Source organism: Bombyx mandarina, chromosome 20 (assembly GCF_030267445.1).
Source record: "Bombyx mandarina strain Sakado chromosome 20, ASM3026744v2".
Lineage (NCBI taxonomy): Eukaryota > Metazoa > Arthropoda > Insecta > Lepidoptera > Bombycidae > Bombyx > Bombyx mandarina.
Window position 1 is genome coordinate 3,617,734 of NC_143226.1, and position 25,701 is coordinate 3,643,434.

Sequence of the window (25,701 nt, forward strand, 5' to 3'; positions counted from 1 at the left end):
TCAAATAAATTCGCTTTTGTGTTGTCCAGCTTTACGTATACAATGGTTAATTAGAGATGTTGGCGAACTCTCTGTTCCTAGTAATGCATACAACACAAAATATTTTACTTTAAAACAATACAAGTTTATTCAGCATCATAACTGCAAAAAAATAATCAAGTTATTCGATTATCAATAAATCAACAAATAATAAACTTCAAACATTTCAACATTTATAAAATTATTTACTTAAAGTAAACTATTTCACTTATATTAAAAAATACATTTTTAATTCAATTTTGAATATTAATAAATAACAATACATCTGCATGAAATAAATGTAGGTTTTAGAAAACTAGTTATTTCTTGGTTGTTTTAATTTTAACACCTTTTAACCTGGAAGCATATTGTTAAATTATGGCGGTACAGTAATTTAATCTGTAATGAAATCATTAGATGGTCCAACAATTACGCACAATGTGCAATCCAGCTACTATTTTGACTATGGCCGACCATTGCATTAAACAACCATAATGCATAGTGAACTTAAAAAAATAAAATAATCTATACTTTATTGCTCGTCTATCCCAAAACAATATAATACATTATAACAAAGACATAACTATTAAGTTTTTCATCTTAACACAAAGGAAATAAAACCCACATAAAATATTTAGGGGATAGTAATAAAAAATACTAAATTTTGTTTCTGTTCAAGTGGTCGACTACAGAACTAAAATCTTCCTTCAGCAATTGTACCATCGCCCGTTTCTGTTTGAAATCATTTACAATAACTTCAGACGCTTGCTTCTTTAGTCGCTCCATGAAGTTTGTTTCCATTTCCTGTGACCTGTGTTATTTTTAAATGTTATTTCATAACACATACTTAAACACGCAGGGGATATTGGAACCGATGTCAAAAACATCTTTACTAATTATTTTTATGAATAAACTGGTTAGTTAAATATTGTATTATAGAAACAACCAGTACTACCACTGATTTCTATATCGTGGTGGTAGGACCTCTTGTGAGTCCCGCACAGGTAGGTATCACCACCCCGCCTATTTCTGAACGCGAAGCAGGAATGCGTTTGGGTTTGAAGGGCGGGGCAGCCGTTGTAACCATACTGAGACCTTAGAACTCATATCTCAAGGTGGGTGGCTCATTTACGTTGTAGATGTCTATGAGTTCCAGTAACCAGGTGGGCTGTGAGCTTGTCCACCCATCTAAGCAATAAAAAATAAAATAAAACTTGGAAAGGGATACACCCTGTATATTAGTCAGGCGCGATTCGTATAAACGATATGAATATTCGTATAAAAATTCATATAATTCAGTGGCAGTTCGTATGATTTCGGCTTTAGCTAACGTTTTACAAATAAATATTAGCTACGTGTCAATACTTCATGATAAATGTTACTAACTTACCGTCTGTCCAAATCGGCGAACTTATCATCAACTAATCTGACCACCGCGTTCAATATATCGGAAGCTGTCTCTTTGTACATCTTGCGACGTTCTTCTTTCTGCTTGCTCAATTCTTTCTGGGCCTCAACGAATAAATTTACTAACCTGTAACAAATATTAAAAACTTAAAACAGACTTTAAGAACCATCGAAGCTGAAGTCAACGATAAAACGAAATAGACTTCGTAATATAATTCCATTGCTGCTATATATCAATATGTTTATATGTGTACATCTATATATTAATACGTGAAGCAAAAACTTTGTATCCCTTTTTACGAAAATTGCGCGGACGGAGGAGTATGAACTTTTCCACACTTATAGAGAATATAGAGAAGAAGTGCACAATGCTAATAATTTTTTTAAATAATACATAAAAGATACATAAAACAATAAAGAAAACATTACACACACTACATACCATGTATTTGACGCACACACGCATGCATACTATTTAATGTCAAACTTTTGTTCTTGACGTCTGTTGTCAAATTGAGAATAGAATATTGTTTGTCTTTGTTAATATTTTTTAAAGTGTAGTCTTGGCGAAATTTGTGATTATAGAAGTATAAAATACTATCATAATAGTGTACAAACTTACAATTCCTATTAATTATTGTCGAATTTCGACTACTGCGGGACCTCTAGTAGGTATTAAAATAAAATTATCGTTTCACTCACTTCCTGCTTGTATTGTTGTTTGCGTCCACAAGTGTGGTATCCAGTTTTTCTAGAACGTTCTGAACAGTGTCCAGCACTGATAGATTTACAGTCTCTTCTGGAATAAATAATACAATTAATTACTAATCATTATTATATTTAAAAAGGCTACTTAAATACATACTCCACGTGTAGAACGTTTTCGCCCGCATTACAATAGTTAGAAAGAATTAAAAAAGGTGCATTTTCCAGTTATAAAAATTTCCTGTGTAACTCTCTAATCCATAAACTATTAGTCGATTTATAGATCTGGTGGTATGTACAGATATGGTATTGGATCGTGTTATTTACTTATCGTTATAGTATATAAGCTATCACTGTTCGGAATATCATCCATACCCAATCAACTGATCTTGTGTGATTGAGTAACAAACATCCAAACATTCCCATTTATAATTTTAATATTTATGAACTAACAACACGATTATCGAAAAAATTAATTTATCGTTTGATTCCAAGTATTTTCGAACCGCATCAATGTTATTACAAACCACCCTTACATGCCTATATAGATCAAATAATTTCGGTCGAATTTTTTAACCCCTCAATTTTAATCATTATTTTTTTTGCATAAGTGGGTGGACGATCTTACGGCCCACCTGATATTAAGTGGTAACCGGAGCCCATAGATATCTACAAGGTAAATTCCGCCACCCACCTTGAGATATGAGTTCTAAAGTCTCAGTTTTACAGTACAACGGCTGTCGCACCCTTCAAACCGAAACGCATTACTGCTTCACGGCTTAAAAAGGCAGAGTGGCGATACCTACCCGCGCGGACTCACAAGACGTCCTACCACCAGTAAAAACAAAATGTTCCACAGAGAAATTGAACACAATTAATTAAAACTTACCCCTACTGCTAATCTCGTTTCTTCTAAACCATTCATTGACACTGGACCGGCTCGGCGAGCTCTCCACATACACTGTGTCTAATCTTAATCTTTTCACTTCGTTTTCATTCTCCTCACATTTCCGTTTACGACAATCCGATAAGACTCTACCATCAGAAACGGACTCATCTGGCGCTAAATCATCTTTAGAAACAGCATTAAGCGCTCGTAATTTTGACTTAACTATCTTCCCTTGAGAAAAAATATCTTTAATTCTTTTAACGCAATCATCGACTTGTGATCTATCTCTCTGGTTCGCGTCTGACTTAAAATCACCCAATTTGATTGGCGAAATCATTGATTTCCTCGCATTTGTTGCTTCACAAACATCATCGGGTCTAGCGTCATTCGTGTGTTCTTTTAGATCCTTATCAGTAACTCGATTAGTCTTTTTTCTTTTCCTTTCGTCCGTGGAACTTACGACAGATATTTCACGAGATCTTAACCGCAATTCTCTAATAAAGACCTTATTTTGATTCGGTTCGGTCTTTTCAGAGTTTTCCGTGCTCGATTCACGCCGAGACGGAAACCATTTGTGCGCGTCATACAAAGACTTACACAAATCTTTGCTTTTTTCATCATTAGTATATAATTTGGTATTTTTAAACGATTTCTGTTTAGTAAAATCATATTGTTTACTTTTGGAAGATTGCGATGGCAACCACTTATTGATTTCCAATGAAGGAATCCTACATATGGACACTACGGGCGATTTTTCTTTTGAACTCAAACATGTGCTTTCGATGCTTTTGCGCGAAACCTTACTGATATCTTCACTGGACAAGCGCGTCACTCGAACTATTGGATTTTTTATTTCTGATTTATTTATTACGTTTCCATTATCTGAGTTATCATCAATATCATTTATTTTCCTGTCGAGCTGTTCGAAATATTCTTTGAGCGTTTTGTCTAGGTCTTCAATTTCTAAGCAGCGCGTTTGCAGATGTGTCTTGTCTGAAGGCGGGGCCTCATCTTCATCGCCGTGACCAGTTATCCCATCGGTCGCTATCGATATGTCCATGCCAATATAATTTTCATCCTCCACCACTGCAGCACACAGTTTCTCTTCGTCAAGATGACCATGTTTCCGTGATCTGTCGCTTCTATCACTGTCAGTCTCGCCAGAGAAATACTCATTGATATGCGCCAAATTGTTTTCAAAGTCTATAACGTTTTCGTGCGTTTCGCGTGTGTTATTTTTATCGAGATCCGAAAGCATATTCAGAGTTGTTGTGGTATCGTTCGCCCGTGATTCTTGTCCTTCGTGAATCCTTTTAAATTTCAACAGCATTTTAGCGGACACCGAGTCATTACCTTCATCTTTTAGCGGAACTGATTCAACGACCAAATTCGGTAACGGGCTCTCCGTTCTGTTCCCGACAGACAAAACTTCTAAAGTATTAAGTTTGCCGGTCGCCAACTTCGTTTTCGTTGATAAATCTTTTTTTTTACTTCTCTTTTTGGAAATTTTCTTTTCCGCGTTACCCTCGTCGATGGCTTCGATCTTCGGAGGTTCTTTTAAAACTAGCTCCGGCACAGAATATTCCTTTTGAGGCTGTTCAATTACGAGTGACGTGTTCAACTCTTCTGGTGCTGCATATCTCATTCTTTCGTCGATCAAATCTCGATCGAGAGGCATTCTTGTGGGTTTGTTGGATTTTTTATTCGGTTTAACGTTTTTCGGTTTAGGTTCTCTTTTACCTGTGTCTATCTTATTTTCTTTATAATTTATTCGTTTCTTGGGACGCCTACCCTTGACTGTGTTTGCAGATTCTACACTGGCAACAGTTGTCGTGCTATTGCGTTTCGAAGCTGTCCGTTTATTCATAACGAAATCATCATCGCTGTCACTCGTGAAATTGTAAACCTCAATCCTTTTCGAAGTCCTATCAGCCAATTGAATTCTCTCGTTACTTTCGACGGTCTCCTTGAGTTTATCAAACATTCTACTCAATTTCAAAGTACGCGGCGAAGGCGTTTCTACTGTACATTTAGATCTTCTGTTTCGTGGTTTCCGAATTTGTTTTTTGCGTTCCTTTTCGATGTCTTTGTAGCTGGTAGCCGTGTATTTTGGAGGGCGTTTTTTCGTATTTTTTAATTCAGATAAAGTCACATCCTCCTCGGTGTCCGATAAAATGGCTGGAGTTCGAACTCGTTCGACCGTTTCATCTTTCGGCGAATATAATTTACGTTTTCTACGTTGTAGCGGTGTGCTGTTACGTTTCTCTTCCTCATTTGGTATAGGACTTATATGATTATCATTACTGAGATTATCTTTCTGTGCGTCATTCAAATCAAAATCAGCTCTAGAGATGATTTTCGGAAATCGATCGAAATCTTTCGAATTTTTATCATTTAATAAATTACTTTTGTCTTTCAATTCATCAATATCTTCTACGGCATCTTCGATTGTCGACTTTGTTTTTTTACTAGCATTCTTTTGTCTAACTTTCTTCTCTGTTTTAGTGTTGATTTTATATTTCAACTTAATACCTTTCTTTGGTGCTTTCTTACTTGTTTTATCTTTTCCATCTTTATCCTTATGTTGTTGAGAATCATTACCTTTATCACTGAATCTAAGCATCATCTCGGATTGCGTTAGATATTCGGTACATTTGTCGAAATCACTGCACACTTTATCCACCATGCTATTTAGACATTCAATAACATCATTATCATTAATATTGAGGTTATCATTATCATTGATTTCATTCATTACAATGTAATTTTCGAAGCTATCATTAGAGTCTGAACTAGATTCGTTAATCTTCTTGGCTAAAGTGGGACTTATCATGACATCACCGGCTGCGTTCTGAGCGAAGTGCTGATTAAAAAACTCTTCGACTTCTTCAACGTCAAAAGTTTTAACTTCATCTATTCTAGAATGTTCTTCAATAGGTTTTTTAGTCCTTCTTCTGCTATTCACGAAGTTACTTTCACTTATAGCGTCAGTATTAGATTCGTCTGTCGTAGATGACTTACTGATGACCACATGACCTTTCTTCTTATTTACATTAATTTTCTGATATTCTCGAACTGCATCAGCAAATGGCGTATTATCTATAGCATCACTACTTTCTTGGTTAGCGTCTGCATTTCTTTTATCATCCGTATTAATACCGCTGTCGTTAACTGAATCAATTTCGTTTGAATGCAACGCTTCTTTGACTAGCAAATCAACAATTTTATCTGCATTGAAATCCTTTGATTTCGATAAACGTTCTATAGTATCGTTTATTACTGAATCATCGGCTGAGCCTACTGTGGCTACAAGGAGGCAGCTGGTCGAGTGTCCTTCGTGAATGGCCGGAGAAAGCCTCCTATCCTTGGACCTGGTCTTTAGTTCACCGTCGCTCTGAGATTTGCGAATCCCATCAAAATTATTATTATCTCTAGTGCAAACTCCGTAAGGTTTAAATTTCAATGTGCTTGCCGTGTTTAGACTTTGTCTATCGTCAGTCTCGCTGACCTCTGTCACTATGGACAGCTCGGGGTGAGCGCAAACGCTTACCGGATCTCTGTCGTATTTGTACAGAGGCAACGCGGCTAGCTTGTCGTGTAGCTGCGAAGCGGTACGAACGATAATTTATTTTATAAACAAGTAATAAGAAGGAGGTCGTACTTTATCAGTGTTGGCGAAATCACGCAACGGTCTCATGGGAAATACTTGTTTAAGTTTTTTTTTTATTGCTTAGATGGGTGGACGAGCTCACAGCCCACCTGGTGTTAAGTGATTACTGGAGCCCATAGACATTTACAACGTAAATGCACCACCCACTTTGAAGTTCTAAGGTCTCAAGTATAGTTACAACGGCTGCCCCACCCTTCAAACCGAAACGCATTACTGCTTCACGGCAGAAATAGGCAGGGTGGTGGTACCTTCCCGCGCGGACTCACAAGAGGTCTTACCACCAGTAATATCACAAGAGGTCCTACCACCAGTAAAGTGACAATTAATAGAACTAAATCGTATTTAATATTTTAATTACATATTTAATTTTGTGATAACGTTAACGGCGAACGCGCTTAGAATATACGGCATATACGACAATATTTTGTCCAAGACTCGCCCGTTGCAATTACGACAATCGTTGTCCTTCTTCAAACGAAGTTTGTGGAGAGTACTTAATGGTAGGTAGCGGCTTGGGTCTGGTCTTAGCATTGCTGATGTCCATGGGCGACGTTAACCACTCACCATTAGGTGGGCCGTATGCAGGTCTGCCTACAAGGCAATACAAAATAATTACATACTACACTTACGAAATTGGAAAATGGAAATTGTGTTTTTTTATTTTATTTTTATAATATAACACACCTGTGCCAATGAACTGGTGGAAGCTGTCGATGGTGACTTCCACGAATGCGGCTTGTTTGATCTCACGACATAACCTAGAATAGATATGACGATTGAGTGAATTGAAACCTTTTCCATAAAGCATTCATAGTTTTTTTTTTATTGCCTAGATGTGTGGACGAGCTCACAGCCCACTTGGTGTTAAGTGGTTACTGGAACCCATAGATATCTACAACGTAAATGTGCCACACACCTTGAAATATAAGTTCTAAGGTCTCAGTATAGTTACAACGGCTGCCCCACCCTTCAAACCGAAACGCATTACTGCTTCACGGCAGAAATAGGCGGGGTGGTGGTACCCACCCGCGCGGACTCACAAGAGGTCCTACCACCAGTAATTACGCAAATTATAATTTTGCGGGTTTGATTTTTATTACACGATGTTATTCCTTCACCGTGGAAGTCAATCGTGAACATTTGTTGAGTACGCATTTAATTAGAAAAATAGGTACCCCCGCCTGCGGGATTCGAACACCGGTGCATCGCTATATACGAATGCACCGGACGCGTTATCCTTTAGGCCACGACGACAGAAACTTTCATCAATCATCAATTGATACTCGTCTATACTAATATTTTATAGAGGAAAGATTTGTTTGTCTGTTTGTATTGAATAGGCTCCGAAACTAGTGAACCGATTTGAAAAATTCTTTCACTATTAGGAAGCTACACTATTCTTGAGTGACACAAGCTATATTCTTTTGAAATAAATTAGGGATCCTTACTAAAACTTCAACAATGTAACCCAAGGTGTAAAAAAATTACCTATTCTTTACATCGCGTGCCCTGCGAAATACTATTGATGATAGAATAAAATAATGTACTTCGACTTTGTAGAACACATTATTATGTATTTACAAAAAGTGTCGCGATAGCATATATCTGACTATTATAGTATTTATAGTTATGCCGCAAAAAGTGTTCTTTTATTTAAAACAATAAAACAACGTCAAATATCGTTGAAATTTTTGTTAAAGACCCGAGCGGAGCCGGAGCGTGCCGCTAGTCATTTATAAAATAAAATTAAAGTTGACTAGTGGTCCCGCAGTAGTCGAAATTCGACTATAATTCATTGAAGTTATAAGTTTCAACATTATTATGGTCCTATTGTTACAGATTTTGCCAAGACTATACTATAGACAAATACTCGTAATATTAAAGATAAACAATACTAACCTATTTTCAATTTGACTACAGACTAAACAATAACAAAAGTTTGACAATACTTCAGTGCAATAAACAAAGAGTATATGTGTGTGTGTGTGTCAAATACATGGTAGTGTGTGTAATGTTTTCTTTATTGATTTATTGTATCTTTTATGCATTATTTTAAAAAAATATTAGCATTGTGCACTTCTTCTCTATATTCTCTATAAGTGTGGAAAATTTCATACTCCTCCGTCCGCGCAATTTTCGTAAAAAGGCATACAAAGTTTTTGCTTCACGAATTAATATATAGATAATAGATTACCTGAACGTTTTTTACGTCTTACTTCAGCTGGATGAGAAAATCTTGTATCGCCTTCCTGTGTAGTAATAATACATTGTGACAATGGTACCGCACATACATATAACTCCTGGCAATTTATTTTGTTCTAACAATTAATTTTACAGTCCTAATTATTAAGTTTGTTATTAATTTTATTATAAATAATTTTCACAATACACATTAACTGTTGTTTGTTGAAATGACATTTTATGCATAATTATTTTAAACTACCCCACAATTTGTGAATTTAAAGGGATTCATATTGGAAAGAGCTGTTATAATGAATGTAAAAAGAATACAATATAAAAAAAATTCTGCACTCAAACAGCATTAAAGGTATCCTTTTATGTATATAGGCAGACGAGCTCATGGCGCACCTGGTGGTAAGTGGTCACAGGAGCTTATAAAAATCACAACGTAATCTCGAATGTATTGTAGCATACGTACATAAAAACATGGTGTTTTTACATACATAATAATAACGTCGTGTAATAAAAATCAAACCCGCAAAATTATAATTTGCGTAATTACTGGTGGTAGGATCTCTTGTGAGTCCGCGCGGGTAGGTACCACCACCCCGTAGGTGTCTGCCGTGAAGCAGTAATGCGTTTCGGTTTAAAGGGTGGGGCAGCCGTTGTCACTATACTTGAGACCTTAGAACTTATATCTCAAGGTGGGTGGCGCATTTACGTTGTGGATGTTCATAGGCTCCAGTAATCACTTAACACCAGGTGGGCTGTGAGCTCGTCCACCCATTTGAACAATAAAAAAAAACATTACATACTCCATTTCGCTCGGAAATTTGAGTCTCAACAGTAGATATATAGACTAGATATATGTATATAATTAGGTATTTATTTCTGTATTCTAGTCTAGGTGAAGAGACATTACATAATTATATATAAAATATACGCATATATTATTTAAGCTTCTCTAGACGTGTCTACATACTTAGAAATAGTAAAAATCATGTAACATTAGATAACTTAAAGCTTACCGAACTAGAACCCATTTTCTTAGAGTTCTGTACAGAGCTTTGTGGTGACGGATGTGGATCATGCTCCAAGTCCAACAGTAGCTTAAAAAGGAAGGATTTTTATTTTAAAACTAGCTGACCCGGCAGACTTCGTAGTGCTCAATCGATAAACAAAAGACCTAAATTTTTGTATAAAATAAACTTAAAACAAACAAAAGGAATCCGTCCGACGGGGGATACATCAAAGGAAAAACAAAATTGTTATTTTTATTCAATTCCGAGCATTTTAATATTTATCTACCTTTTGAACCTTCTCTGGACTTCCACAAATAATTCAAGACCAAAATCAGCCAAATCGGTCCAGCCGTTCTCGAGCTTTAGCGAGACTAACGAACAGCAATTCATTTTTATATATAGAGAAGATAATCTTCATTTATGAAGCCGTTATTGCTTAAGGACAAATAAGACGCAGTTATTTATACCGCTACCTAAGGTGTATAGGTATATGATGCGGTTTACGTTGTGTTGTCCACGGACTACTATGTCAAGCAATCTGTGAGTTCGCCAAAGCATCTAACATCATTTAAAATTTTCAAAAATGTTTCCGCGACCCAAAAATCCCTGTTCAAGCTAAAGGTTAGCTACCAGTGGCCAAGATATCGTCTTCTCGCATTCAAAGTGTATAATCTCAAAACTTACTAATTTTACAGCAGTGTCTTAAAGGTTTAACATGTAATATTTTTAATATTAATCGTATTTGCAATATTTGCAACATTAATTTTTCATTTTTTACCAGTTACATTATCTCTTTTAAAGTAAGAGTAAAAAATTATGTATTAATTTTGATAATAAAAAAAATCTAAAACTAAACTACGTTCTTTTGACAGTATTTCTGAGAAAAATACCGGTGATACCAAATTTTTACGCACGTTAACTCAATTTCGAATATTTTTGGAAATTGTACACATTTAATGCGAAAAAGCGATATGTCAAATATTGAAATCCCAAGTCGCTCCGTGCTTGCGGGCGCTTGACCTTGCTGCTAAAAATGTCGATGACTGGAAATAGCTGATCTCCCTCCGCGACAAAAAATAAATAGAATGCAATGGGACCACACGCGAAGCTCCAACTGTGACGCGTCACACGACTACAATATTCATTTAGTAGGTTTTTCAAGTGATAACTTCATATGGGAGAGCAAAAGTAACGTTACGTGACGCGTTACGGCGCCAGTCTGTCTGGCGTCTCTTTCTCGCACGCATACAGCAGCGGTACTGACGTATATAACTCCTAACTATTTATATTTAAATCTAGATACTAATAATGTACATACTTAAGAATAAAATATATATTTTAATCAATAAAAGATTTTATTGATAATTAACCTTTCATTACATTACCATATTAATATAAATAAAATTGAAATAATAACCTAAGCTTTTTTCAAGTTAAACAATTTCGAATATTAAAATAGTTCAACTTAGATTAGTTTAAGTTATCACTTCTGTCAGTAGTCCCGAGGCGCTCACGTTTTTTTTATTGCCCTTGTAGGCAGACGAGCGTACAGCCTCCCCTGAAGTTGGGTGGTAACCGTCGTCCATGGACGTCAGCAATGCCAGGGGCAGAGTCAAGCCGCTACCTGCACGGTGTCATCCCCACATCTTATAGGTTTATAAGTTAAGTTTGGTATTTCTGCACTAAGTTCCATATTAAAGTTAACTCAGAGCGCGCACACCGGACGTGTTTGCTAGGATTCCGATCTGGTAGAGGGTTCATCCACGAAGCAGCTGCTCTTCAGTTGTTAGGTCTTCTTCGGAAGCGCTCGGGCAGTTGTTAGCAAATCATACCATTACTGGCTGAGCCTTTGCTCGCCTACCTGTCCTGGTGAAACTGGAAAAGCCTCAGGGCCACCAGTAATACCACCACCAGTAACCCTTTAATCACAAAAATACAACGTATCCGCTGTTGGCCGCTCGCTTTGATATGTTTGTGGACTGGTGGTAGGACCTCTAGTGAGTCCGCGCGGGTGGATACCGCAGTAATGCGTTTCGGCTTGAAGAGTGGGACAGTTGTTGTAACTATACTGAGATCTTACAACTTACATCTTTTTTTTTTATTGCTTAGATGGGTGGACGAGCTCACAGTCTATCTGGTGTTAAGTGGTTACTGGAGCCCATAGACATCTACAACGTAAATGCGCTTGGATATTGAGATAGGAGTTCTAAGGTTTCAGTATAGTTACAACGGCTGCCCCACCCTTCAAACCGAAACGCATTACTGCTTCACGGCAGAAATAGGCAGGGTGGTGGTACCTACCCGCGCGGACTCACAAGACGTCCTAACACCAGTAAACCCATCTCAAGGTGGATGGGGCATTTACTTTATAAACGTCTATGGGCTCCAGTAACCACTTAACACCAGGTGGGCTGTGAGTTCACCCACTCATCTAAGCAATAAAAAAAAAGCTGCCGCCTCACTTGATATTTATCAGCCAGTACACTCCTGAGCGCGAGGTCCAGCTTCCTCGTGTCGGTCCGAGAGCTGACCGCGAGCTCCACGCGCGCGCCGGCGCTGGTCCCAACGCTGATCATGGAAGGGTGCACTTGGGGTGGGGATAGCATTTGTATAGAAATCGTTGGCTTCGATGAATCCCTGTCAAAGAAATTGTGTATTATCACGTATTTATCATGTATTTACTGGTGGTCGACAGTCTTGTGAGTCCGCACGGGTAGGTACCACCGCTCTGCCTATTTGTGCCGTGAAGCAGTAACACGTTTCGGTTTGAAGGATGAACACCAGATTGGCCAGGATTGGACCTTGCGAGAGTTCTGCCGCGCGGCCTGACACCCTCAACCCTGCAGCATCAGGCGCTTGATACAAAGAGCCTCTAGCGACACGTGTCAAAAAAATATCAGGACACAAGACTGCACCGTGCGGGAGAGTAGAAGAGTTATTTTGATAACATCCTGAAAAGCACCCCACGCTTTTTTACAATAAAATCATTTTTTCTTACACTATTTTTAATTCAAAAATTTATTAAGATTAATTTTCTATTTTCAGTGGGATTTTCTATAAAAGCGTTTATTTTGGGTTTTTTTTAAACTATTAGTTATTTGTTTAATTTCCCCAAATAAAATTCGTGTGCGACGATGAATCTGTAATCCAAATAGAACATGTACTACTACCTCTTAAGCACAACCGTCTGCGCTGCATCATTAGTGATGAGGACAGTCTCGCAGGACTTGTGGTCGAACGGGCCGAACCTGCCCAGCAGCTGAGGGTCTAGCAGGACCGAGAGACAGCGACCGGTGCTGTTGATATCCAACCAGGACTGCTGCTTCTCCGTGCCCTGCGAGTGACCTCACGGTTATACAGCTCAGTCTGCTTAGTGCGAGTTTTTTAACGTTCTCGATAGCGTAAAAGTTAACTCAAATCTGTATGGAGTTAGATCGTTTGCCTACGTTTGCCGCTAGGGGCGCTGTTCCAACTGCATACAAAATTGGCTTAACTTTTACGCTATCGAGAACGTTAAGAAACTCACATTAAGCACACTGGACTCTGTTTTAGGTAATGCGTACTGAAAAGCATCTTTATTGTTTTTACCTATGCTGATAGCCTTGAGAGGCTATTTCAGCTTCTCCTTGACGTGTAGATGATCTCACAGGGCTCAATACTCCCGATGTTGCTAACACTGACCCTAGCAAGAGCAGTGCTTCGCTGAATCTACCACCGGATCGGAAACGCGACCCACTGAGAAGATCCGGTGAGAAACTCAGTGGGCGGTGTCTGTAGGTTAATTTACACGTCGAGCCCTTCGTCGCAAGCGACGCAACGGGTTTAGCGAAAAGTTAAGTTAACTTTTACGCTATCGAGAACGTTAAAAAACTCACACTAAGCACACAGGACTCTATCTTAGGTAAGGCGTACTCACAAACATCGATTTAATACAAAAGTGGTGTCTAATGGCAGCTTGTGATAAGTTCAGTATGCTTAGTGCGAGTTTTTAAACGTTCTCGAGTTTATTCTCGAACATACAAATTTTATATTAGACTAATAAAATATTAAAAAGAAAAATCTTCGGAAATGGGGGCGAGAAAGACAGATTGTATTATTAAATAGGTATTTGATTACGATCATTAGTATTGGAGGAAATTGACGAAAACTTTATGTAGACTAAACACCCGCGTGTAGTCTTAAGATCAGAAAGGTGAAATATAAAATTATCGTTTTTCATTAAAACTAAATACAGACGAAGAGAGTACATACTCACAGATATGAGCACTATTTCGCCTATACAAAACCTTTGGCATATAACTGAGACTATTAAATCGTTGGTACTGTTGTGTGCATTCAGAAAATCTCTGGCGTCCTGTTAAAGACATGACAAATACCTATATAAAGTGTTAATATAAAGTTAAAATAAAGTATTGAATGGGTTTTTTTTATCTAAGATGATGGTCTTGAGAGATCATTTCAACGTAGCCTTAACTAGTAGTTGAGCTCACGGGACTCAAACCTGACGATGCTGCTAACACTAACCTTAACAAGGGCAGTGCTTCGCAGAATCTACCACCGGATCGGAAACGCGACCCACTGAGAAGATCCGGCGAGAAACTCAGTGGGCTGTGTCTGTGGGTTAATTTACTCGTCGAGCCGTTCGTCGCAAGCGACGGGTTCGACGGGAACGATGACCGGTGCTTGAAAATACCTAAAAACACCGTTAGTGGATCGGGAGGAGCCGAAATGACATGATTTAATGGTAATATACATAGCACGCATCCAATGAAGTTTCGCAAGCTCACAGAGGTCAATGCCACAGTGCAGCGGTACTTCACGTTCGCACGCAGCACTAAATACGTCATACAACCAGTGCATCCTCTACTAAAACATTGATAATTCCGTTACTAATTTTAAAAAGGTATGTTAATATTGACATGATTTTTTTAATTAATCAGTCAGGTTCTTGGTCAGGAGTGAAATGGACCGGGAAATTATCCCGAAAACAGGCGGTATATAGTTTTTTTAATGATAAATGTGTTACGAAGATGATGATTAAAAGCTGGGTAGTTTTTTGAAAAAGAAAGTGGTTCGGCCTTTACGACGTCATCATCGTTAAAGCACACAGCGTAAGAGAAATTCAGGTTTGTTCCTCTACACACCCGCACTTTTTACTGATAGGACCTCTTGTGAATCCGCACGGGTAGGTACCACCGCCCTACCATTTCTGCCGTGAAGCAGTAATGCGTTTCAGTTTAAAGGGTGGGGCAGCCGTTATAACTCTATACTTGAGACTTTAGAACTTACATCTTAAAGTGGGTGGCGCATTAACGTCGTAGATGTCTATGGGCTCCAGTAACCACTGAACACCAGGTGGGTTGTGAGCTCGTCCACTCACCTAAGCTATAAAAAAAAAAAAAATAACAACTGTTTTTAAATTATTTAGTCGTAAATTCGAGGCTCTGCAAAGTACTTTTTTGGAATTACGAAATCAATAGTATACTGGTGTAATCCCTCCTGGTTGAGCCTTTGCATGCCCATCTGTCCTGGAGAAACTAGAAAGACCTCCGAGCTAACAGTAATCCTTCATTCAAAACAAAAAAAAATATTGTAGATTAATAATTAGGTACCTACCTGAAAGAAATTCATCCAGGGCCTTTCAAGGAATATATCAACCGCCTGCCTCGAGTACATGCCCTCAGGGAACCAGTACGCGGCCGAGGTAGCCCTCAGCTCTGGTTGGTTACGAGGGACCAGCCACCGGAGTAACGTCTCCAAGGTAACAAACTGACATGGGAGGTAGCCACAAGACGACATGTAACTTGCTAACTTTATGCTAGTAAATGGAGGATAAAGAGGAAGATCAGTTCCGTTATATGATACCAAGTATGCTGGATTCCTTCTTTAATGACTTACTGCATAAATATTTGAGATGTGAACGTAGCCATGGGATAGTGTATGTTAAAAAAAAAATTGTTGTTAAATACTACTAATATAATTTACAGGTAATTTTTATTAAAAAATAAGTCTTAGTTAGTTGTAAATTAAGTTGATTGGTTGTCTGTAAATGTTGTAACCAAACATTACTGTGAAGATTACTGTTAATTTAATGGTTTAGGGAGTGCTGAAAATTTTATCCTGTTTTTCACTAATTGAAATTATTAATTGTTTATTAGTAATGGAATATGTACATACAAAGTACCTACTTGTACAAGTTTGTTTTGTTAGAAGTTTAATAATATTTTTTTGATCAAAATAGAATTTTACTGGACATAACTTATCTCAGAATTACTTTCTGGTAGGAAAACAAAAATATAGTAGAATTAAATTAAATACATAGAGATTTTAGTTATAAGCTTAATTGTAGTGAAGCTTATGAAGCCTTCAAAATTGGCACTAAGTTTTTGTATTGTTTTTAAAGTGTGCTTGATATCTTTGAGACAGAAATTTGGGCAATATACATGACATACCCTACTATCATTGAAGTTCATTACAACATTAGGGAAAGTAAAAAAAAAAACAGGACATATCATATCTTTACATATAGCTATCTATACCTTACAGCATGATACAGTTAAATCTAGGTAGGCAGCGGCTTGGCTCTGCCCCTGGCATTGCTGAAGTCCACGGGCCACGGTAACCACTCACCATCAGGTGGGCCGTATGCTCGTCTGCCTACAAGACTTTACAGAAGACATCTTACTTTTTTTTCCCAATAATTGAGTACATAGTTCAACTGCTCAAAATAAAAAGAATTCTGTTTGTCGCAGGAAAATGCATGACAGTAGTATCAAGCCATACAGACTCAAAAACTCTTCCACCCATATTAAAAAATTAGAGAATTGGTAGGGAAATTTGGAAGGATATATTGCTAGGCAGTCAGTAGGGGAATTAAAGAGGTAGCTTAAAAGGGCTGAAATTTTAGGACTACCCAAATCATTTAATTTATTGCAGGTCAGCCTAATTCACTGATGCTTATGTCTAAAAATGCTTGTACTAAATAAATTGTTAAACTAACAAATAATTCCCAAACTTGTTTCGTAAGGAAAATCTTATTTCTCGACTAGATTCAGCACATATAATGTTCAGGCAGTGCAATATTTCTAATTTCTGGAATGCATCAGGTCGACTGTTTGTGGACAGATCTAAGAGACACTCTGCTGTGTTTTCCACTAGGCAATTTGGTAATGAGGGGTCTTTTACTCTGATATCCTTGAAAAAAGAAAAACATAATAAATATGGATAACACTAATAATCCTGAAATTCAATTGAAAACTATCTAACCAAGCTTCGTCAATATTAGATTAATTTAATTGGGTTTGGATTGCTAACGAAATAACCAAATCCAGGAGTCAACCTATCACCCACCCAGTAAGATTTTAATACTTGTGTCACTTCTGTTAATAAGATGTTTTTTATAGCAACTGCTAAGTACCTACCAAGAAAAACAACATGCAGTAGAAGCAGCAGAGTAACATTTATTTTGAAAATAGTAATCTTCTCAGATAGACAAGTAACATTACAGATGAATGGAAATAAAAGGACTGGATTAGTGGTAGGACCTCTTGTACTGGTGGCAGGATTGTAACTATACTTGAGACCTTAGAACTTATCTCAAGGTGGGTGGCGCATTTACGTCGTAGATGTCTATGGGCTCCAGTAACCACTTAACACCAGGTGGGCTGTGAGCTCGTCCACCCATCTAAGCAATAAAAAAAAAGGATGTCTTGTGAGTCTGCACTGGTAGGTACCACCACCCCACCTATTTCTGCGGTGAAGCAGTAATGCCTTTCGGTTTGAGGCAGCCGTTGTTCTGTTAAAACTGACCTTAGAACTCAAGCTTCAAGGTGGGTAGCGGCATTTACGCTGTAAGATATGTCTGTAGGGTAACCACTTATCAGGTAGTAGCACCGTAAGCTCGTTCAACCACCTTAGCAATAAAAACAGACTATTTGAGAAAAAAATCTCCTCGGACGAACTCATACTTAGTGTATTTTAAAGTTCTAAAGTTCATAACTATTACAATTTACCTTCAACAATTTAAGGAGAACTTTCAAAAACGTCCACCAATGCGAATTGTGACTTATCAAGTGCTTCCGCACGGCATCCAACCAGTACTGCAGAAGATTTACCAATTCCTTACCCAGAACTCCCCAAGTCTTCGATGGTTGCAAATTAATCATCATTTGAAACAGTACTATCGCAAAACCATTTTCATCGTGTTTATTAAAATACTGGAAAATTTGAAAACATTGAAGAAAATATTTATTTATTAATTAATATTTATTTACAAGCTATATTTAATTAATTAGGTACCCACTTCAATTTCGAAAGAACGAATTTTCTTTAACGCTAGTATGGTCGACATGTTGAATTGAATTTTACTGTTTTTAAGACTGTTAGCATTTTCAGTCACTGAAATATAGTCCCTCAGATTGTTTACATTTTTTATTAATTTATTTGTGTCCATTTTAAAATATTATATAGCCCTGAAATTCACATAACAATTACTTTAAATGAATACTTTTAGCGCGAAATAGTTTTCAGCTAATTTGAAAAGACGCCGTTTCTTGCAACGTCTTTGAAATGTTGGTATTCCTGCTACGTTTTTTTTTTCATTGGCTTATGACTAAAACTTTTTAGCCAGCAATTTTCAGAATAATTATTTACTAAAGGAAAATATATGAATTATACAGAACTATCAATTTCAGTTGCAACATTGCATTACGCGATTAATAAAATTAGTAGTTTTGGTGGATTTTAAAACACAAATAAAATTACTTTTAAAAATTGGTAATTAGAGCTGTTTAAAACAATAAATAAACTACTCTTAAATAAATGTAACCCTGAAAACTTAAAACAATCTTTAACTAGATTATTTTTTCTTCTTTGTTGCACTGTCCTCACCGCCACATAAGTTCCTACAATAGTGGTGAGAGATGCTTGCCACAGAGAAACAAAGTGTATTGTCTATAGAGCAACACAAATTCTCCTCCCGATCCATTAACGGTGCTTTTATGTACCTCAAGCACCGGTCACCGTCCTCGCCGAACCCGTCGCTTGCGATGAAGGGCTCGACGAGCGAATTAACCCATAGACACAGCCCACTGAGTTTCTCGCCGAATCTTCTCAGTGGGTCGCGTTTCCGATCAGGTGGTAGATTCTGCGAAGCACGGCTCTTGCTAGGGTTCTTGTTAGCAACATCGTCAGGTTTGAGTCACCAACTAGTCCGGTGACCCTGATATGGTCCCCTAGCCCATCAGCTTAGCCTCAGCTTAGGTAGGTAAAAAAAATAGAAATGTAGAAACCTATCAAAATTTAGGATTAAAGGTCCAAACATAAAGTGGCAGTGCAAGTGTGTTTGACATTTCGAACGATACTTGACAGTCTTGACTTCTTGTCAGTTCTCAACTTCAGCGACTTCACTTCAGTCTCCTCCAACTGCCAATGGTGTTCGTGCGCCTCACCGCGTTGTGGTTGTCGTGCTGCTAACAAAAAATAGATCGATAAGCCAATTACAAATGACCAAAAACTATAGTCAACGAGTGATATAAAATGTTGTTTCGTTTTCCGAGGCGCACATTCCTCAGGTTGTTTAGTTTTTATCATATGTTCAGTTTAGTATTATGATCGCGTCATAGCGCACAGTTCAACATTCAGAGATCAGTCGATATAATGCGGCCCGAAAGCGAGAACTATTCGTCGAAATCATTATGATCCCTATAGTGTATACGGTGTATGGATTCGCGCTTTTCTTTATTGTCGCGTGGATTTGTTTGTGGCTAATACATATTATGGCGCTATCGTACTGTAAATGGAAACTTCACAGGACGGTGGACCGGTCGCCGCCCGAACAGCCTTACCCGGGCGTGTCGATCTTGAAGCCGCTCACCGGTGTAGATCCGAACCTTTTCTCGAATCTAGAGACTTTCTTTTTACTCGACTATCCGACGTACGAACTTTTGTTTTGTGTTGAGAACGAAAACGATCCGGCTATAATGTTAGTGAACAGTCTCCTACAGAAGTATCCCCAAGTGGAAGCTCGCTTGTTCGTCGGCGGACTGAATGTCGGAGTGAACCCGAAGATCAACAACATGCAACAAGGATATATCGCCGCCAAATACCCTCTTATCGTAATAAGCGATGCCGGGATCCGAATGCGAGACGATACCCTGCTGGACATGGTGCAACACTTGAAAGAGAACGTCGCGATCGTTCACCAGATGCCCTTCGCGTATGATGCCGAAGGATTTGCTGCTGTTTACGAGAAAGTATACTTCGGAACGTCACAGGCGCGAATGTACCTCGGAGCCGATTTTCTCGGCATCAATTGTCACGTCGGCATGTCGACCTTGATCCGGCGTTGCGCTATCGAGGAAGCAGGAGGACTTGCTGTGTTCGCGGACTATCTCGCTGAAGATTACTTTATGGCAAAGGAAATAGTATCGCGAGGATGGAAGATGCGTGTGGCGTCGTTGCCTGCGCTGCAGAATTCTGGGACTCGGTCTGTGGGCGCGCTGCAGGCCCGGCTCACACGGTGGGCACGGTTGCGCGTCGCCATGGTGCCGGCCACTACTCTGCTGGAGCCACTCAGCGAGTGTATGCCGTTGGGCGCAGGAGCCGCCTGGGCTGCAGGACAGCTCTTTGGAGCAGAGCCATTGGCCTTTTTCCTAGTGCATGTGTTAGTGTGGTTTCTCTCAGACTGGTTAATGTTACGGTCGGTGCAGAATGGTTCACCTCCCTTTACGAAAGTGCAATTCTTACTGGGCTGGGTTTGGAACGAGTGTTGTGCACCTTTCGTACTTGCAGTGGCGTTGCTCAGTCCTGAAATTTCATGGAGGACTCGCAGTTATCGCTTGGACTGGGGTGGCCGTGCCCGTGAACTCAGCTCCAAACTCAAATTTTGAGCGACCCACCTCCATTGCATTGGAAAGCTTTAATTTTTTGTCAGCCAGTGATGGATCTGTTGAGTTCTAATCTGTCTCAACTCTGTATGTGTTTAGTGTTAAGTTTTTTTTATTGCAATATTGCATTACTTTGAAACAAAAAGTTGATAGTTGCTTTTGTTTTAGAAAGTGATTTACATTAAAGTTGTCAATTTAATTTACTTTAGTATTTGTTATAGTGATGTACATTCTGTTTTTGGGAAACGTAGATGCGTTGTGTCAATGTTTTAGTTGATTGATTTGTTGTAAATTGAGAATGTTCTATCTTTTATCTGTACAAAATTTTTGAGTATCTGTGATGATTCAATTTACCTGAAGATAAAACATTGAGAAAAGCTATAAATTGTGAAAATTTCATGAAAAAATATTTCTTTAAGATTACATAATTTGAATAGAGTATTACTAGATCTAAACAATTATATCAATCTATTTATTTATAAAAAAATATTTATTATTTATTTCTGTATAGTTTATTAATATTTATTTATTTACTGCATATTTATTTATTACATATATCAAAGAAAAGTTTACCTACAAAAATTGGTACTTGTCTGAGGATTGACTTGCTACATTGAGTGTCTTACCTATTGACCATGTGTTAAATATATTGTTTAAGAGTACAAAACTGACTTGTCAACATAGAAAAAAAACAGGTAACTCACAGCTTGTGTTTATAATACAATCTTCACATAATAAACTGCATACAGTCTGATGTAATGACTGATTTTAAAGTTTGTGCTTTCATTTGATAAACCTCTTAATTTCCATTTTTATCTGTTGAAAATGCAATAGCTGCATGTTATCATATTTTTCAGTTTACAACAAACAAGCTTTAAGCTGTAGGCAGCAGCTCAGCTGTGCCACTGCAATTGCTGTTGCCCTAGAGCACCGGGGACTTAACCAGAATTTAGGCTATATATTAGAGTGACTTCAAAGGCAATTTTATTTCTGCCATGAAGCATTAATGCGTTTCGGTTTGAAGGGTGGGGCAGCCATTGTAACTATACTGAGACCTTAGAACTGATATCTCGAGGAGGGTGGCGCATTTACGTCGTAGATATCTATGGGCTCCAGTAACGACTTAACACCAAGTGGGCTGTGAGCTCGTCCACCTATCTAAGTAATAAAAAAAAGGCAAATATTAATTAAGTAGGTTTTTTTTACACGGAGTAATCTTGGATAATTTCATTTCAGTAAAAATGCAATGTAAGGACACTGCTTAGAGCGCCCCTAGCGGCAAACCTAGGCAAACGTTCCAACTCCATACAAATTTGAGTTAACTTTTACGCTATCGATAACGTTAAAAAACTCGAACTAAGCACAGCTCTCTGCAAATCGGCATCCCTAACTCGTCTAGGTTGCGTGTGGGTGGGAGGGATTTTACGTAGACCGTTTACCTACCTCGTTATTTTATTTAACAAACTTAATATTCACTTTTAATAATGATATCACAAACATGTACACTGCTGCTACCCATATGGGACATATTTTTATTTTTTCTAGATTCTTCTTCCCATTCGTACACTCTTGACAGAGTGGTCGTGGCCATGCATCAGTCGGATACGACCTGCTCATGACTCTCGTGGGAAATTAGTGCAGTGGTTTCCCGTTGCCTTCTGCACCAGCATTTTAGGGGGTATTTGCTCACCAAGGTTCCGTATAAGTTGTCCTGACGGGTGTGTATGGTTATTTATTTATTTATTTATTTACCGCCATTGCTCGGTCGCCATTGCCCCGTTCGTTTTTTCTAGATAAGGTATTGAATTTAAAATCTATTATCACTAAAATATATGCAGGCGACTACGTATTTTACGTATTTTGATTACGTAAACTAATAAATTGCGTGTCACTATATAGGTTTAAGTCAACTGGAACTTTTTTTGTCTTTATTAAGGAGAAGATACTACATTAATGTGTTCTTTATTTAAAATACTTTAGACACGATGTTAAAGTTTTCTCCTGTTCCCTCAGTCGATCGCTCATTGCTTAGTATGTAATTTGTAGTCTATCTGTTATTGGCTCAGTGAAGTGTGTGGCTGAGTCTCGTGTCCAAAAGCTCGAACCCTTGGCCACCCCCATATTTTTTGGCTCCGACCTCTGGATCGTCTTCCATCCACATTACACATCACAATAAGTCTCTCCAGGTTGTCAGATGGTTTTCTTGCTATATGACCAAAATATTTGAGCACTCTTTGAAAGGATACGGTGGATGGCCTTTTTTTTATTTTTTATTGCTTAGATGGATGGACGAGCTCACAGCCCACCTGGTGTTAAGTGGTTACTGGAGCCCATAGACATCTCCAACGTAAATGCGCCATCCACATTGAGACATAAGTTCTAAGGTCTCAGGTATAGTTACAACGGCTGCCCCACCCTTCAAACCGAAACGCATTACTACTTCACGGCAGAAATAGGCAGGGTGGTGGTACCTACCCGCGCGGACTCTCAAGAGGTCCTACCACCAGTAAAAAACGCCTTAACGTTTTAACATCGTTTAAATAACTGCTAACCTTATTTTAAAAATCGCGTAACTATTTCTGGTTTGGTTGGCTGGTTTGTAATACCCTACCAACAAACGGGTAAACATAATTTAATAGAGGGGGAAGAGGTCGACCGAAGAATACATGGATGGAGTGTGTCAATGATAACATAAGAGAGAAAGAGAGGAGTGAGTGTTCAGATGACGGCTGGTAGAAGAGAATGGAAGAGAAAAATTAGCTGTGCCCAACCCACCAATTTCTGCCGTGAAGCAGTAACGCGTTTCGGTTTGAAGCCGGTTTTATTAAACAAGAACTTCAGTAACTGTCTGGCTCGGTGGTGCTGTAGTTAACGCTCCTGACTGTTGCACCGAGGGTCGTGGGTTCGATTCCCACATTGGGCAAATATTCGTGTTAAGAACAGGTTTGTTTGCTCTTTGTCTGAGTGTTTATTATCTATATATGTATTTAATGAAACGTATATAAGTCTGTTTGTCAGTCTCTGCTGTCCATAATAGAGGGAATTCTAAATTCTGGCCGGATGATCGAGTGTGATTTGTTTCCAATTATTATTGAAAAATAATTTCTAATTTTCATAATATATGTAGTATAGCAGCGGCGCGTAATTATTAAATTAAACCATAGACAACCGTCAGCCTTAAATAGATAAAACACGACATTGATTGATAACTTCAAAGCTAACAAGTAATTTGATTAATATGCATTTCTAAACTGTGGAAACCGGCATAGGTACCCTTATTTTATTTATTGAGACAAATTGTTTTTTCTATGTCGGCCACAATTCGCAGTAGATATGTACTTAGGTAGTTTTGTCCTTCAAAGTTTTTTTTTTTTACTGCTTAGATGGATGGACGAGCTCACAGCCCACCTGGTATTAAGTGGTTACTGGAACCCATAGACATTTACAACGTAAATGCGCCTCCCACCTTGAGATATAAGTTCTAAGATCTCAGTATAGTTACAACGGCTGCCCCACCCTTCAAGCCGAAACGCATTATTGCTTCAAGGCAGAAATAGACGGGGTGGTGGTACCTACCGCGCGGACTCACAAGAGGTCCTACCACCAATAAAAGACCACCAGATTTTCAACTTCTGTCTCCTTCATCCAATGTTGTTACTGTGCTGTGAAGTTACGTTGATGACGCTACCCAGGTACTTAATTTTGGCTTTTAGGTCGCAAAGAAGGTAATAAAATCTGTACTGAAATCAGTGTCAGGATGATTACCAAACAGCTTTTGCCATTGGCGATACTCGACTGCCGATCACATTACCAGCCATCAAGACCACTGATTGGCTTATTTAATGCGAATAGTGTGGCACTCCGCCTATGTCGATAAATGTGGGAGTCTTAACTTAGGTGTAGTACCAAAAATGTATCGTGAATTGTGGTCACATGTGATCAGCGTTAGCAGGCTGTTATTCATCTTATCCATGTTATACCTACCTATCTTTTCACGGAATAATATGCTGTCTGGTCTCCCGATGTATGTTCACGAATGACATCGACGATGAAGTAACGAAATCTTGTAATACAAAAGTATATGTGCAATTACTGCTAACAGGGCCGTATTGTGAAAGTGCCGGAAAATCATTGGTCTATTTTTAGTCGTGACGCAATCTTGTGTTCTTGTTTACTTTGCTTTGAGAGAGGAAGGTAATGTTATAATAATAGGGGAGGTGGAGGACCTTGGACCTTCTCGTCTCCCTCTTCCTATCTGGAGGCGCCGGAGTCCAGCAACCCGGTCCGTTGAATACCTTAACCGGGTATCCGTAAATGGATTCCCAGCGTTAAAAAAAGGCATGTTGGAATTGAACCGACTGGATATATAATGATTGAGATGAATCATTCCAGGTAGACTGCATAAGGTGACGCATTTCGCGCGGAGAGTGTTTCCACGTCACCCTTTTTCCATTAGACGCCGAATATGTGCATAATTTCTGATAAACAGGTCCTCTTATCTCATAATAAACAAGTTTGCTTATAACTTCAGTTGATATTATTTTTACATGCAGACATAAATATAAATGAAGCAGATATGACGTGAAACGTATTATTGTAGGCGACGTGTTTTAGATCAAGGCTTTTTTTTTACTTGTGGCCTTAAAACTGAATCACGAGTTTTGAGTGGAATGTTTTTCTCTAACTGGCTCATGGCATAGGTATCTATACATTTCGACGCAAAATTCGTATCAGTTTTATTCATTATCTCTTAAAAATTATTTGTTACTATTATTAGGTACGTAAACATCATAAAATTAAAAATCCCGTCTTATCATCAGGACGGGTACCGGCGAAGGCGGACTTTCGGCGCGCGCTGCGGTACCGTAGGTCTGGTGTAGCCGATGTGGTGGAGCTCGATGGGGTTTGCTTCGCGCGCCTTTT

General features: G+C 38.4%; 2 protein-coding genes across 2 annotated transcripts; one reads left to right on the plus strand and one right to left on the minus strand.

The window, feature by feature from the left end:
- Positions 1 to 102: 102 nt before the first annotated feature.
- LOC149500642 (uncharacterized) lies at positions 103 to 18,467 on the minus strand. The gene is made up of 14 exons (XM_089735913.1): positions 18,195 to 18,467; positions 17,905 to 18,108; positions 16,893 to 17,086; positions 15,509 to 15,710; positions 14,148 to 14,246; positions 13,063 to 13,226; positions 12,355 to 12,529; positions 9,899 to 9,979; positions 8,884 to 8,938; positions 7,374 to 7,447; positions 3,020 to 6,620; positions 2,128 to 2,224; positions 1,409 to 1,552; positions 103 to 829 (listed from the first exon to the last, which is right to left on the minus strand). The coding sequence occupies exons 1-14, from the start codon at positions 18,342 to 18,344 to the stop codon at positions 676 to 678; spliced, it is 5,394 nt and encodes a 1,797-aa protein (XP_089592039.1). The 5' UTR covers positions 18,345 to 18,467; the 3' UTR covers positions 103 to 675.
- Positions 18,468 to 19,306: 839 nt separating this feature from the next.
- On the plus strand, positions 19,307 to 20,977 carry GlcT (ceramide glucosyltransferase). Its single transcript, XM_089735902.1, has one exon. It carries the CDS (start codon positions 19,588 to 19,590, stop codon positions 20,779 to 20,781), a length of 1,194 nt encoding a protein of 397 aa, XP_089592028.1. The 5' UTR covers positions 19,307 to 19,587; the 3' UTR covers positions 20,782 to 20,977.
- Positions 20,978 to 25,701: the final 4,724 nt, after the last annotated feature.